The 18111-nt window shown below is 28.0% G+C and overlaps 1 protein-coding gene across 1 annotated transcript in view; it reads right to left on the bottom strand.

Moving 5' to 3' along the window:
* Positions 1–18111, bottom strand: part of LOC106787752 — a gene marked incomplete in the record, with an annotated part of 66805 nt that overhangs the window by 29631 nt on the left and 19063 nt on the right. The window contains 1 exon segment of the mRNA XM_014750383.1: positions 14042–15107. Coding sequence (XP_014605869.1) covers positions 14042–14621 — 580 coding nt within the window.

Below are 18111 nucleotides of genomic sequence, written 5' to 3' on the forward strand. Positions count from 1 at the left end.
CAATTTTATTATATTACTTTTTGTTTTTCTGCTATATAAATCTCGTTAACGTTATTTTTAATTGGAATTTCTTATTTTTTAATCTTCGATTTACATTTCAAATTATTAAATAGTTATCGTTTAATACTTTGAATAGCAACGGTAGTATTATATCGTTCAAAATGAATTTTAATTAATTTTTACAATTTTATTATATTACTTTTTGTTTTTCTGCTATATAAATCTCGTTAACGTTATTTTTAATTGGAATTTCTTATTTTTTAATCTTCGATTTACAATTGAACGAAATTTCATTTTAATGAAAATTCATGAAAATTATAATGACAATCGGTAGCAAGATATTATTTAATATCTTTACTGTGTCATATTATAAAACATACAGCGACTCATATACGTCCAATTGATATCGATATTTTAAACAATTTAATTTTATAATTAAATTTATATCTATTTGAAAATTTAATTATCTAAAACTATATTTATCTGTGTATAAGAGAACTTTGAAATATAGAGTATCAGAATGAAATAAATATTTATTGTTTCAAATTGACGAATATTCATTACGCGCGCGTGACTTGTATATTTAATAAAATTTACATTTAAAATCAATATTAAAATATTTACGTGTCAAAATTATAAATAATATAATATCGTCCGAGAATTGATTTTTTTCATTTCTTTCATCCTCACTTTTACTTATCTTCTTTATCCTTCTTTTCCATATCAACGTATTTTACCAGAGATAAGTATCATAATATTTTTGTTGTGCCAGATGACGTGTAAAAGAAAATACGAGAAAGATCGGTGATGTACGGAGATAGTAAAAAATGTATTTCTAAAATATCTTACGGTAGCCAACGAAAGTTTACGGAGCTAAAAGTTTCGATCCAATTTTTTTCTCTCTCTCTCTTTCTCTCTCCAACCTTTTTTTTAAAGAAGAAACGTGGAATACCTATACCAATATATATATATATATATTCTTCGTCGATTCTCTCAACACGATTGAGAAACGTCGTCTTTCAAGGAAAACACATTGATAACGACCAGGTAATGTCGTAGAAGACGTAGAAAAATAAAAGGAAAAAGATGGTGAAAAAGAAAAAAAAAAACAATAGAGTACTTGCTATAGGTATATATGTATTACACCTATACGAATACACACCCACGCATTTGCACAGATACACGTATATAACCATTATCCGTCTAAAATCAAGCGTAACTTACCAGAAATTTGTGCTTCTTATCGATCAATGTTCAAATGTGTTGTCATTACTGTTCCGTTTCTAATTGCTGTCGTTTTAATGAATGCACTAATACACATATATGTATACTCTATACGTTAACATTTTTATACCACATTGGAAAAAAACGTATACGTTAAATATTGATAAAATGACTGATTTACCTATACACCTACGTAACGAGATCGTAATGAGATCGTTGGGAAAGAAGAAAAAAAAAAAAAAGAAGAAAAAATCAAAATAAAAAAATAAAATTTTTTTATCCAACACAATATCGATCCAATTGAAATTAATTTGCAAAATTTCTCTCTATCTCCACACTCTCGATCTAATTTCGAAGTAATATATTAATAATTAATAATACGATTGCGTTGTGTGTTTCGAGTTGTTAATTAGAAACAAACTTAAAACTCGAAAATCTCAACTGACGTCGGTATAGGTCATTTCACGAGGCTACTTTAATTTAACAAATAAATTCGATTCCCAACGAATACCAGGTATAAGTTTTACTTTATCGGATTATTCGCATAATAAACAAAAATAACATTCCATTTAAATAACGATCTCGCGAATACTATATATACGATATATTTTAATATAAATTTATTATTATTATACATATGTAAATAGTAGTAGAAATGGTGTATTGTTTATTTTTCCAACAGATAATGCAAGAAATACAATATATTACAAATTCAAAAAGAACATAAAATAAAGTCAAATATATCTTTCTGTACATCTAAAATTAAAATAACAATTATATTTGCAGTCTTATATAATAATATAATTGTTATTTAATTTCTTTTTTCATTTCTATTTGTATTATATAATTATATTTTTATAGAAAAACGCGAAAAAAAAATCGTATTTATTATACATACATCCTCCTACATAAAAATATATAATTTCTATATATATACACCTATATTATTGTACTTACACAAATTATGAATAAATATTAAAAAGAGATAAAGAAAATATTTATACGGAAGAAAAAGAAATCGGACATAGCCTTGTTAAAAAGCTCGCGTTAAAAAGAAAATGAAACGAGCATGTTCGTGACCACGTGTAGGTGTAGTTGTATATATATATATCTGTACTCCCTGTGGGACAAGGGGGTTGCTTTCTCGTTAAAAATTCAAGACGGAGGGTAGTGACGCCGTCGTCCATCGAATTTCCATAGACGTGTAAGCTAACGGTGCGATGCGTGTGCATTAGGGTACCCACACCCACACAACACACACACATTCTCATTCACTCTCATTTATTTACTTAATTTTTATCATATATATATATATATTAATTAATCGACATACAAACATATTAACATATATATCCTACCATATTGAATAAAACACATAATAATTATATGTGATTTAAAATGAGAAAAAGGAAAGATAGATGAGGTTTGTATGATATAGGAAAAGGTGTTTAGTCAGGGGTTGACCTGAATTCAGGTGGGGTGAATCAATACCCTGCCTGTTCACCTCGCAGTTACCGTGGCAACCAGACTCCTTCCTTTATTAAATATAACCTGCCGGTTTTCCGTTTGTAGAAATGTGTGTTTAGAGTTATCAACAAAAAAATGTAACCGGTACAAAATGGATACATATTATTAAGTAACTAAACGATATATCTTTCTTCTTATTTTCATTGTATAGGTTTGATATCAACCCTTTTACGTGTTAAATTCACTTTCTTTTAAGTATAGTTAACCAAGGAAGAGAAAACTGTTAGCTGGAAAATGGATGAATGGTTGGATAGAGGAAGAACCTTGGTAAAGAACTTGAAGGTATAGTACGATCTTCGTGCGTCTAATGGGCTTACGACCTTGAACTAAAGGATCCGCCAGAGTTCGACGAACCTACATCCTCGAGCAATGGCGGCCACCCTTCGACACACACACACTAACAACACCCCTATATTCTTTCTTCGTACGTTTACCTCTAATGTTAGTTAGGGGGTGAAATGTAACTGATATCATTCACTATCTTTCTCTACTTTATATCTATTTATTTTTCTTTTTATTTTAGCGTTAGGATCGATCATCCAACGATTCGAATGAATTTGTTCCTGTTAGTGGTTGATTTTTATTCGAGATAACTTTTCTATTATTTTTCTTACTTTTTCTTTTATCCAATACTCTAATCGTAAATCTAATACAATGTAAATCAAGGACAAACAATGAAATTATTTATATCGATATTAGAATAATGAATATATTAAAGTAATTAGATGAAATTCGATTGAAAATTTGATAAAGAAAGATATTAAAAATAATCGAAAAAAAAAGAAAAAAAAAACAAAAATCGTCTACGTTTTAGAGATTGATTTTTAAATATTATATATTTTTTAAAGTTCGTGTTAACTGTTGGCTTTGTGCAATGATTTCAATCCACAAAGTGTCGCCCTCTACCAATCTTTAATGGAACGAAACATTCTCGACTATGAAAAGTTTTTAAAAAAATAATGCATCCTCGGGTATTTATTCGAAAAGAGAAACGAAAATCTGTTCGTAGTGAAATAAACAAAAAAATAAAAGTAGAAATATTTAAGATGGAAGTATCATGGAATTGGACTCAGTCGCAAGGCATGTGCATATAGGTGTAACTATGTTTGTATATACACATTGACATAATTATGTATGTATTATGCATGAATGTAATATATATGTATATATATCTGTACATGTATTTAATTTATGCATATATTATTTACCAATGTATCTATATATATATGTATGCAAGCATGCATATATGTATTTATGCATAACATGTATGTATGCATATATGTATTATATTTTCTTCTATTTTTCGTTCTCTCGTGTTCATGCACTCTCTCTCTCTTTTTCTCTTTTTTTCTCTCTCTCTCTCTCTCTCTCTCTCTCTCTCTCTCTTTCAGTACACTCTAGATTCGAGCGGTAAGAAACAACTATTTATAACTTGGTAACGAGGTCCTCGGTCCGATCTTATGAAACGTCGCCCTGGCAAATTTGTTTCTCAACGCTTACAAGTAAAAGTTGACGAAAGAAGTTTCCACAGTGTTAACATAATCGATCGATCATTTTACGTACTTAAAATACCGTATACCGATCGATCTTAAAGACACTTTATTCGTGTTGAAGTAAGTATTTCAATAAATACATATGTATTTATATATTTGTTTGTATACAGGTATTATTATTTGTAAACGATTGTAAGGCCAAAAGTAATTAAATAATTTTATATAAATCAATTATTTCTGTTTTTTTTTTTTCTTTTCCTCCTCTTTAGACTAACTTAATGTTCGTAATTGAAAAAAATTCGAACATAAATAAGCACCTAAAATATGTAACGTAATTATTACGTACAATTATCACCAGGCTCGTACAATTTCGTTATTTTCGTGAGTAAATAATTACGCGCGTCGCGAACAAAATTTCTTGCGAAATAAATTAGAAAGAAAAGGGGCGGACGGACAGATAAGAGAGAAAGAAAAAAAAAATATATAAAATTAAATGTATACTCTAATTGCAATTCAAACGAACAAGACACGAATACATTTTTATCTCTGACGAACAGATCCTTTGTTAATAACATTGTATTTACTAAGGAAAACATTTATATTAAAAAGAGAGAGAGAGAAAGAAAGAAGTAGTATATTTTTTCCCTTTTTCGTTTTAATTGCTATCAAAATAAAAGTATAGTCTATCTCAACATTTTTCTCATTTCATTCCTATCTCTATCTATTTATCTCTATCTTTTTCCCTTTGTCCTTTCTTTTTTTAATCCTCTTTTCTTAATCTTACTTTTTCTCAACGAGTAACAAAAAAAAAAAAAAAACATAAGAAAAAAAAGGAAAACGTAAACGTATCTCCTACACGCAAAATTTCTAATTCTATATTCTTTTCTTTTATTGTTATTAATTTTATATTTTTATATATATATATATATATGAAAAAAAAATAAATAAAGTAAATAATAAAAAAGAGAATCGAATAATAATTATTGATCGTAATTATTTTTAATATAACGCGTTACATTTGATTACTTTTCGTATTTTCGTCATTAACAATCGAAAAAAATAAAATAGATATGGCGGGAAATTCGAACGACGCGACGATTCGCATTACTTCCCCCTACACCGACGTTTTGCTTTTTATTTTTCGCAAGATAAGAAGAAAGAAAGTAAGTAAGTGAGAAAGGAGTAATTATCGTTAGGATTAAAGACGTCTCTCGTTTAAAAACTTATCGCCAATTTTTCTCGATTCGTGAACTCAACTTGGGTGGAAAGAGAAAAATTAGAAAAAAAAAAAAAAAGAAACAAATAAAGAAAAAAAATAAATAATAGGAGGAGGAGGAGGAGAAGGAGGAGGAGGAGGAGGTGGATAAAAAAAATAAGAAAGATATAGAAAAAGAAGAAGAAAGAAATTAGTTCTGCTTACGGTAAACGACGTTGTGGTTACGGTTAAGCTCGTTTTCTTGGCAGATCGGATTAGTGCTCAAGTTTACGATCGAAGACGAACGACGACAACGCCGAAGGGAGAAACCGTTCAACCGAATAATCCAACGGTAAGGATAAAGAGATAGAGAAAAAAGAAAGAAAGAAAGAAAAAAAAATTAAACATAAACTAAAATAAAATAAAATAAAAAGAGAGCGAAAGAATGTAATAGGACTGAAAAAAAAGAAACTTAATTATATTCACGATCACAGACCCCTGCTGATGGTACAACACAAAAGTTCTTCACCATTTTCCGATATGTAACGGAATACCTTTATTTTGTTCTTATAAATTATTCAATTGGATTGGGAAAAAATAAACGAACCTTCTTTAGTTAGAAATCGAGAAAGAGAGAGAAAGAGTGAGAGAGAGAGAGAGAGAGAGAGATACCGTAATAATTTTTGTATACAGTTCGAAATCGAACATACATATGTGTATTTCGAGAATCATATATAGGTCAATATATTAGAGGATTTTAACAAGCAATAGAACGACGATAATCTTTGATTTTTTTCATAATAAAACTAGGCCAAGTTGTTTCATCAATATTTTTTAATACAGACGAATTAAAATTATAGGTTAAAGTATTGCAAATATTATTTTATGTGAAGAATAATCCTTTTTATAAATTTAATCTTTGTTAGATTTTTATTATATTTCGTTTATTTATTTAATTTGTAATATTATTTATAAATGCAAAACTCGTGCATGGATCAAAAAAAGATCGTGCTATTTGAAGTTTTATTCAAATGTTTTTGTTGTTTGTATAAGTTTTTTTCTTCTTTTTTTTAAGCTTTTTTTCTCTCTTTACTATTTTATTTCATTTTATTTTAATCTTTATTTTATTTTATTTATTGATTTATTTAATTTCCTTTTGTTTCGTTTTTTTTTTTTTTACATCAATACAATTACGATGAAACGTAAAGTGTTCAATGTCTATAGAAGTTTATTAATCCAATGACAGACATAGAAACAAATTTACTCTGACAATAAAAGTAATATTTCATTTATCTTTTATGCAATAACCATCAAATCAAATATCGTTTTTATTTTTTTATTTTTTTCTTTTTACTTTTCTTTCCTCACAATCACAATTCTTATAGTAATTACAAATTATTCCTTATTTTCAAAATAATTACAATAATTAATAATCAATATTGAACACACACACGAACGTAATGTGTTCTTCTAGTCAAATACAACGTAATACATGCTATTAAACATTTATAAATATATTACATGAGAGTAAGAGCATGAAATTAATAATTCTACGTTACTAAAATCCTATATACATATACTTATATACATTTAAATACATATTCAAATGGTTCATTAACGAATACATTTGCAATAATTAAAAACAAATCATTTAATCCAATCGATGTCCTGTCATTCATCATGTAAATCGATTTAAAATCTAATCGAAATATGGTGTCATCGTACCAAACATATATTTCATACGTATCTCATAAATAATAATAATCCTTCAAAAAGTATCCAAAGCTCGGTTGGTATAATGTAATTCAGTTGGCAAATATTTGAACGTGTAGGTTACTTGCCTCGTGGAAGCATAAAAATAAAGTCCCATAAAGATGATAGTATAAGAATAAATAGGAATCTTTCTCTTGCAATGATTGGATACGGTTTACGAGACTAAATCGACCAAACTCTTGTATTCCTTTCAGTTCGACTATAAAAAAGTATAAAAGAAAATCGTTGTCGTGTGCCGATAATAATACTGTCTGCCAAACTCGTACAACGATACACATCCCTTTTATCGTTTTCTTGGGCAGTTTATTTTTTTTTTCTTTACTTTTCTTCTTTTTTTTTTTTTATTAATGGCTTCAATCCAAAACTACCCTTTGGCTATCTATACACGTACTTACATACATCGTATTTATCTCTATGTGTGTGTAAATATATATATGTATGTATGTGTTGACAATAAATAAGAGGAACAAAACAAAATTGCATTCGATTTCGTCGTACTCGTTGGGTTTTCTTCGTTTGTTCGACGAAAAAGGACAGTTGTTCTATTACCAGATCGACAAAGAAAAGAAAAGAAAAAAAAACAAGAACAAAAAATATAGACTAAAATGAAATAAAGGGATGAGACATCAATATCAAGAAAAATCGATCATCTGTGAGCTTTTATGATTGGTCGAAGACCTTCCTCCTCCTCCTCCACCCCTCCTCCCCATTCTTCCTTTATCATTGGCTTCTGAAATGATTATCAAATGTTTCACGAATCTAATAAATCTTCTTTCATAATCTCATGAAAAATGTATTATCTAACCACCTTCCATCATTATTTCTTTTTCTCCCTATCCCCTTTTTCATTTATACTTTTTCCTTTTCCTACATTATAGACAACTAATTTGTCGTTCATTTTTATTTATTATTTTTCGAAAAATTCATAATCGGTATATGGGATAATACCAATTGTTTATTTTTTCGATAAATGATTTTGACAATACTTTTTCGATAATTGAATTTGACAATACTCGAGTGCATTTAGAAAGTTGTGATATTCGTTAGATTCAATCAAAAAGCTATTGCTTATTAAAAATAAATAAAAATAAAGAATGTGTGTGTGTGTGAATTTGCTAAAATTAAAAATTTTATTACAACAACAAAAATTGGATATTTTTGTCCATTACTTAATGCAATTGGTTTGTAGCCCTGAAGAAAGAAAAAAAAAGGAAAAATTTTTTTTCTCATTCATCGGACATTACCTTGAAATCTGGCAAACATTTACTTGCTATTGGCTCTCTTTTAAGAAAGCAAAAGAAAGAGAGAGAGAGAGGTTTGGCAACGATCTCAGTAATTTTCATCGTGGCTTGAAATCAACAGCAATATAGTCAACATTTTAGTGATCTTTTAGTCGTATTTTTCGTGGATTAATTTAAGAGACGAATATTTGATAAATAAATGTACGTAAACGTATGAGTAAGCTAGCGTAATGTTTGGTTGGAAAAAGAAAAAGAGAGAGAGAGAGAGAGCAAACACGATCATATTTTTGTTAGAATTATCGTCAAATTTATCGATGACAATTTGTCATTTTTAAAATAGTTTATGGATTTTGAATTAATCGTTCCCATCTGATATATATATATATACTTAGATAGTGGAATATTTTCAAAGTTTTGTCATTTAGTTTATCGACTCGCTCATGTTTACGTTCTGGCTTATGTTAGATGGTATAGAAGAAGGATAACGTAATCAGAAAACCAGTCAAATTTATTACACCGAACAAGTTGATCATGATTCCTTTGGCTTATGTTATTAAAATTTATGTTTCAATCGATTTTAATTCAAACGATTAAAGATTGATTTTGTACAAATTTATTAAACAATTATTTTTATGTACTATTATATATATATATGAAGATTTTAGTTTGATTATTTTAAGACAAATTTCATTTTTGTTTATGAATTTTGTTACTGACTGTGTAATAATTATTATCAAATCTTCAATATCTTTTAAATAGCGAGGTTTACGAAAAAAACATAAGATACCTTTTTTGTAGAACATTGAATTTCCTACAAAATTTGATTAAATTATTTTTTCTTATAATCAATTAATGAGGAGGTATGAATTTTTTTCTGTTGAACTGAGAAAMAAATAAAAAACCGCGATGAGGAGGATCTTCCTATTAAAATTAAGAGCCCATACTGGGTGAGTACTTTCTAAAGGTGCCTAGCAACAAGTTTTTCTGTCAGATCCAAAAAAAAAATAAAAGTTTTTTTTTGATTCACCCTAATATATATATTATAATAATGAGGCTATTTTTTAAACAAACCTACCGATACTTCAAATGACAAAAATTTAAGGGGTTACATAGGTTTGGGACTCTCAAAAAAATTTTTTTTTTTTATTTTTTTTTTCAATTCTAAAACTCATCTAGAATATTGTATTGAATTTTGAAGTCGATAGGAGTAGTAGTTTTAAAGATAGAGCCCTGGGAAGTTTCATTCTTTAATGGCTCTTATACCAGCACTCATATCTTTAAACGCGTTTTTCTCAAAACGCTTTTTCTAAAGTCGGTTGTCAAGATTTCTCGAAAACTATTTAACCAATTTTGATGAAATTTGCCACACGTCTTCGTAATACTATTGACAAGGACTTGGACGAAGGATTTTCGTTTTTTTCATAAAATCGAATTTTAAGAAACCAAAATGTGGTGCAAATTGTTGCGAAATTTGAATGTTCTTGCTAAAAACGTTGCCAAAAATCCAAATTTGAAGTTTTTTCTTTTTCCTTCGTCCAGTTTCTAGTTTTAAGTATTCACTAAAAGACCCTATTTTTTCAACAGAAAAACTCCCACCGTTTATAAGTTCTGCTGTCAACGCGAAAACACTTTTTTTCGGTGGGGTCACCGGAAATGACGTCGCAATGGCTGAGTTTAAAATATTTTTCAACCAAAAATTCAAGAAATATTCTTCAAATATGTATCTTAAATACTATAAAAAATTTGAATAAGAATTCCATTTTTTATATAGAAAAAAAAATTTTTGAAAATATGCTATTTTTTCCCGGTGTAAACCCATGTAACCCCTTAATTAAACACTGCACCGATCATATAATTTTTTTGATTTTTATTTTACGCAAAATTACCAATCTGTAAAACTTAATTACCGAACGATCATTTCATTTTAAGCTTGTATCAAACAATTATAACGAAAAATATAAAATGAATGCATAATAACAATATGAAATCGAACAAAATCGAATATACGAATCGAAATAAAAAGCTACAATTCTTTTTTTTTTCTTGTTGTCTTAACAAAAATCCTCGAATTTACAAGAACGAGTTGAAAATTATCGAGAGCATGTTCTTATCTAAAATTAATGATCTGATGTCGACGAATAAAAGTCACTTTTTAAAATCGTTTCTATAATATGTGTTAAGCTCGAAACTTTTCAACCCGTTCATATAATCCACTTAATTTCAAATCATTATAGTTTCCCATGTAAATAAAAATTAAATCGTGTTAATAAATTAATAAAGCATATAAGTGATATCGATTTTTAAGTAATATTATACAAAATTATACATTTAAATTGTCAATCATTCTTTTTTCTTTTTTTTCTTTTTTAATAATCATTGAATATGTACGAACATAGAAATTTTTTGTATTTGATAAGACAAACGTAAGATACTTATCAAAGTATAGTTCTGTTTAAAGGTTAAAAAGATCAGATGGTCTAAGTGAAAGATATCAAAGCAAGAGAAGCAAGAACATCTTGTAAAGTAACTCTCCAAGATGGTAAGCACAAGTTATAGGAAGTTAGAGGAAGCTTCATGGTGAGGCAAATGCTTTCTAAAGTCCCTTTCCCTTAACTCCGAGCCCCAATCCCTTTCGTTTCATAGTCTTCGTCGTCGTCATTATGGTTGTTGTCGTCGTCGTCGTTGTTGCTAAAGTTTTCGCGTGGTTTACGAAGGTACGCGTGTTATTCGATTTTTACAAAAAATATTCTTCGTTTCTATGAAAAAAAAATATTCTATGACGAATCAACGAAGATTCTTTGTAAGATTCCTTTGTTCATATTATTTTTTTTTATTAAAGATAATTCAATAACGTTTATTGTTAAGACAAATCGAGAGATGAATTATTTAATTATTTGTAAAGTTATTTAAAAAAGAAAAAAAAAATATATACGAATATATTTTTTCAGGGAAATTTCTTNTTTTTTTTTTTTTTTTTCAAATAAACATATATATCGTGTCAAATAAATTTGTATACATAATAAATATTTTGATAATCGTTTTTAAGTTTATCGCATTCCAACGGTAAAATAAAATCCGATAATGTTGATAATGAAAAAACGATTATTGTGTGTTGAACGTGCATAAGAGTCCCAGAATGAACTCTTGAAAAAAAAGTAACAAAAAAGAAATCTACTCTAAAATCTAAGAATCCTCGAGGGCCGATGCAGAAACGAGTTTCTTAATTACAGCCCTGACTCTCAGAATTTCTCGGATAATTAATTGATGACTAGTGAGGGTTGAGCAGAGAAGGGTAAAGGTTGAAATCCAACGGTGCAAGTAATTACTGATCCTTAAAATTATTACGACTTGTATTATACAACCCGCGTATACATTTTTTCCTACGCAACAGTTCCTTTTTCTTTCCATTTTTTCCCCTCCCCATAAGTATACACTGAACAAGAAAAAGGTAAAAGGAAAAAGGTTTTGCAATTCATTCATTAACGGAAACACACGCGTACATAATATAAATAATGAAGTACTTTCATAGTAATACTAATTTTAGTTTTAATATATCATAGCGAGAACGTTTAAAACACAAAACATGGTATAACTAATAAAATAAATTTTACTGTTAAACAGTAAGGAGAACTTTGATAAACTAGTCGTAAAATTGAAACTATGCACGAAAGATTCTAATAGCTGAAACCTATTCCAACCGTATAATATCCTTAATTAAATTCATTTGATTAAGCTGGCTTAATATCACGACTAGTTTAACTTTAATCTTATTATTTACACGGTTGAATATCAAACGATTCTCTTTTCCCATCGCGATCGAACACATTTTTTCATTTATCCAGTTTTCGTTTCACGCGTTCTCGTTTATGTTAGAAGAGTGTAATTTATGTGTGTGTGTGTGTTCGGTGAAATGATCTTTAAATTTATTTTATAAACGTCAAGGGAATTTAGAGTTCGGTTATTTTAAATTGAGACAAAATGTTTCCTAATGAAAAAGTTAAACGAATTTATATTTCATATTTTGTATATAACCTTTTCTACAAATGATACTATTTTATAATAAGGTGTTTAGTTCTTTACCGATATTACACACACAACTTTACTAATGTGCCAATTTTGTTGAATTTTTTCCATGACTTTTATAAGAACACGATGAGTTTTTGACATAAAAATTTCTAAATTAAAAACACGTGAAACACGTGCCATACTTATTATAATACTTCATTATATCAAATATTATATAATAATATATCTATTTTTATAAATCAGGACGCGAATTTTCTGAGAAATATTATCTAATACATGCAATATATTCAACTAAATATTCTTGTACGTGTGTTCGTTATCTCTGTTATAAAGAACTTTTTTTTTTTTTTTTTTTTTTTTTTTTTTTTTCGTTCAAACGTACACGTAAACGCATTTGTTAGTAAATTTTCCAAACAAATCGTCCCCGTATAATTTGATTTCAATATTTATTTCACTGATTTAACAAAAGGGTTTAACAGAATTTGAAGAATAAAAAAGAAACACAAATTTTGTTCACCAACAATAAACGAAATCAACTTTCTGATTATTATTATTATTATTATTATTATTTGACAAATGTTCCTCCTATCGATCGAGTTTCTTTTTCTTTCCTTTTTTTTCTTTTTTATCATGTAACGTAAAAGAAAAGGAAAAAAGAATAAATTTGGTAGTTTCGATCGGAAGAAGAGAATAGTTAGACCCGAGAGAGAAAATAATTCAAGTTCGTTCATAGAGTATTTCAAAGCTTTAAAGCTAACAGTCGACCAACCAGCAAACTAACTCGACCGACTTTCTCGTTGAATATTTAATGATCTTAGTTAGTATTTAGTTCTTGTTAGATCGATTTGCCATTACTTTTATTACCCGAAAAGCAAGATAATTCTCTCGAGAGTCTTGTCTCTGAAGTTATATGTAATTATAACTTCTTCTTTTTCTTTTTCTACTTCTACTTTCCCCCCCCTCCCACCGAAGAAAATTAATTTAGTGAAATCTATACGATTGTGAAAATGAATCGTCATTTGAAAATTTAAGAGAAAGATTTATCTGATCTTTTATCGTTCAAACTAAGTTATCTCAATACGATGAAATCTTAAAACTTGTAATTTCCAATTCGTTAAACCGTAAAATTAAATTCGATTTTAGGAATATATTCGATTAAAACTTAAAACAAAAATATAAGATAAATTGTAGATGAACGTGAAAGGTTTAAGAACAAAAAAAATAAATGTCATCTATAACTATCAAAATTAATTGAATATGTTAAACCCTTCCTATATTATTCTTGTGTTTATTTTTATGTAAATTGATAAAAAAAAAAAAATGGTAAAAACTATCATATTCACTCACAAATGTAATAAGTTTGAACATTTCCATTCGAATTAAAGCAAAATGGAAAACTTCAATGTGTGTCATAAACGAATACTATAAATCTTAAAAAATTGTTTGTTAATCCAGTATTATAATTATTATTGATACAATTACTTTAATTTATTTATATTGTAATACTTATTTTGATCAAATAAATGAAAATATGTAGATATAACGATAAAACAATGACTTACCGGTCTGGACAAGTTTGAGAGCGTTAACATTGTGTTGTTTAAGGGCATCGTTGAGATTTGGTTGGATAAGATCCTTCAAAGGATTATTAGCAGTAATTGTGGTAGTAGCGGCGGCGGCTTCGTCGCCAATAATATTTCGATTGTTTAGCATATTCCGGCTTTTTTTACGAGACACTTGTCTCGTTTTATCTCGTAGTATGTTATTATCGTTATCGTAATCGTAATCGTAATCGTAACGTGGTTGCTGATCCCTTCGTTTGGATTTATTACGCAATTGTTTATCCTTATTAATTTTTTTTTTATTACTACTAGTATTATTATTATTATTATCCTTTTTACGTTCTCCCTTTTCACGAACTTTTTCTATTTTCGTCCGATCGTCATAATATTCATTTTTCGTAGTATCGAGTTTGACGACAGGAATAGTACGACGATAAATAGGATTTTCTTCCCGATAGCCACTGGAATTTGACGAAACTGAATTAATATAGTTATCGTTCAAGGTCAATGGCTCGAAAGATTCCCGAAAAGGATTCTCATATAATCGAAGAAGTTCCTCGAGCGGAAAAATGACGAACATTCCCAGAAATAATCGTAGATCTTTGCGATCGCAACGTTTTCCTCTTCGTTATCGATTTTTCCTTCGATATATTTCTCGTAGAATTTGATTCTATCGTTATCGCGAATTTTCTCGAATTTAGATTCGTCGTATACGATAAACGTTTTATTATTTTTCTCGATGATATTACGATTGTCGTTGAAGATACAATTTTCGATATCTTTGATAATAATTTTTTCGAGATATCCGTTTTTGTTACTATTGATAATGGTATTGTTACTGATGCTGTTTTCTTCGATCTGGCCAAAGCCAACATCCCGATCCAACGAATCATCCTTGACGATACCTTTCCGATCGGTTGTCGAGCGGTTTTTCACGAAGAACCGCATGTTTTATTCGATCCTTCTTAGATCTTCCAGCTTGGAATATTTTCTTTCGCGTTTCTTTTTTTTTTTTTCTTTATTTTTCCATTGTTTGCTATTAATTAGCAATTTATATTTTTCTCATCTGCAATCAGATAAAAATAATTATATATTATTATAGAAAAACACATAATATTGTTATTACGAAATAATCATTTATAATACATGAAATACAGAAATTCTAGAAAAATAAAATTTTGTTATTACGAAATAACATTTATAAGACATGAAATACATAAAAGTATTTTATATATATATAAAAGAAGAGTTATTTTTCTACGAATAGAAGGACTGAAAGGTTCAAAGTCTAGCACGTGGATGGCTTTAATAGAATTATCCCTGTTATTTCGTACATTTGAACAAACCGAGAATGCATCTTGGAAAATGCTTTGTAAAATACGACACAAAACAAGAATACAGAGCTTAATGTTTAACAAATGTTTTTCTTTCTTTGAAGTACAAAGATATATAAAATGTTTAAATATACACATTTTTAAACGTTACATTTTATGTGAAATCATTTCAAGATACTTGTAAGAAATTCTCAACAAATATATAATATATATATATATATTAAACAAATTCATTTTTATATTAAATAATCTTCAGATTGTTCTATTATAAGTATTTGAAATATCGTTGAGTGTGCAAGGTAATGTATTTAAAACAATGATTGAACGATCGAAATAGTATAATAATTGATTAAATCGGTGATACTTAATTGGATAAATTAAATTGAAAAAAAGAGATAGAGATAGAGAGAGAGATTGATAATTTAATTCAGAGAGAGATAGCTATAATACGATTACATTTAATTTTGAAATATTTATCGTTAAATACCTTTTTCATTGAAAAATGAATTATTTATGTGATATTTGTTGACACCAATTGTTTTATAAATATATAACTATATTTGTGGCACATGATGTTTCCTCTTTTGTGAAAATCAAATTATTCCAAATCAACGAAACATTTCCTGACAAATAATGATCGAGTTAGCGGTTTATTTCATAAATTCTTCTTAATTATTTCAACAAAAAAATACATTATATAAAAATTACTGGTATATATATATATAAAGAATACATAGAATGATCGCTATTAGTTTATTTTGTCCTAACGCCATGATACTTACAGCAGGACACGTTGTTTGCTTTTTATCAGGTGAAGAACCATATGTGTATGGTACTCGAAATGATCGATCGAATTTTCCATATTTCGCGTTTTATAAAAAAAAATTCTAATCTTTTATTTTATCACGGTTATCTATAATACGGTAAAAACCCATGGTTGATATAATTGGAAAGAAAATTATTGTTTCTCTTCGAAGAATCATCATAATAAACGTTAACTCTTATTATTGCGTTAATTAATTAAGTTACAAATAATAAATGTGTGTATAATTATTAATGAATATTAATTATTAATTAATATAATATTAATTAGCCAACTTTTTTCTTTTTGCGACAGATATTTCATTTGTATCAACGATAAACAACGTCGTTGCACATTAATCTAATGAAATATATCGAGAACAAAAATATTCAATAAGAATGTGTAATTACATTTTTTTTTTAATTCCATGTAAATTGGATCGAGACTCGAAGGTTGTTAATTATCAAAATACACACGATACTAATAAACTCTATTATTATTAACATACACGACAAACATGTTCTGATTACATAAAAGGTATAATATCTATCTATATATCTATCTCTCTTTCTCTTTGTATATAACACACTCTCACTATACTAGCTCGTTTTAATCCCAAGTAAATATCTTGCATAAAGTGCGAGTAAAACCTTGGCTAACATGCAATCCCGGAAATCGTTAACGTCGGCGAATAAGATTAAGTAATTGGTTGATACTATGCTATCATAGTTAAACCGATAAAAATATATAATAATGCGTCCAACTAAAAGTTTTATACGAAAATATTTTGCGTATTAATAGAAACAAAAAAAAAAAACAAAAAATTTTGCGTTTTCACACACGTATAAGTATACACGCGTTGCACACACATACACACCATAGGAAAAATGTACATTTGCTAAAAGTAAAAAAAAAACGAACACGTAAATTTAATAGAAAAATTGTATTTAAAGCAAAGGATGAATAGAGAAAAAAAAACTTTTTACTTTCAAATAATTGACTTGCCACATGGTAAATGCAATATGTTCTATTTGATTTCAACTGACCTTTAACAAAATATTCACTATATTACATATACAAAGTGTCATATTTTTTAAATCTTTCTTTTCTCTCTGTTTCTGTAATAATTTGCTTTCAGTTACTTTCTTTTTAACAATGAAAATAAATTCCTTGAACGTACGAATTGATTTTTATAAGTCACTAAGTAAACATCAATCTTAAAATATTATTGTTTTTCTATATAAATATCTTCTTCCATAAAAATAAAATATTTTTGTTTATACAAAAGATACAAAAAACAAGAAGAAGAAGAAGAAGTAAAAGGAATAGTTTCAAATATCAAACCACTACATTCATATATACATATTGTATTGTACATTCACACTGTGGAAGAATATGAAAGATTATGAAGATTTATGGGAATATTTATCTTTATTTACAAAAAAAAAAAACGTAACAGTATTCCAAAGGGATATGAAAGAAAACCATATCCCTATTTCTCATCTTCCATTAGACCTACATACAATGTCCAAGGGTTTCTCAAGCAAATGTTGTCAGCATATTATATACACAAAAATAAGAAAAATATGTTACATAATCATGGATCATTTAAAGTTTGATTCAAAAGTTATGATTAAATGTTCACATTTATTCGGCAATGATATTGCCCTTAAATATCCAGTCGATTACATTCAATTTTTCTTATATAATACATATTTATGATGTTGCAATAAATAGTAAGATATTCACCATAACGAACGGGAATCCATCAAAATGGGGGGAGAATTTGGTCAGTGTGTTGAGGGAAATGGGTATWGAGGACTTGATAGAGATGATAAGGGAAAGAAGAGATGGTGGGAGGATAGGAGAGAAGATAAAAATGGGACTGGAAGAACTAAAAGGGAGAAGCCTAAGGGAAGAAGAGGAAAGAATTA

Source organism: Polistes canadensis, unplaced genomic scaffold (assembly GCF_001313835.1).
Source record: "Polistes canadensis isolate GaletaPanama2010 unplaced genomic scaffold, ASM131383v1 scaffold_114, whole genome shotgun sequence".
NCBI lineage: Eukaryota > Metazoa > Arthropoda > Insecta > Hymenoptera > Vespidae > Polistes > Polistes canadensis.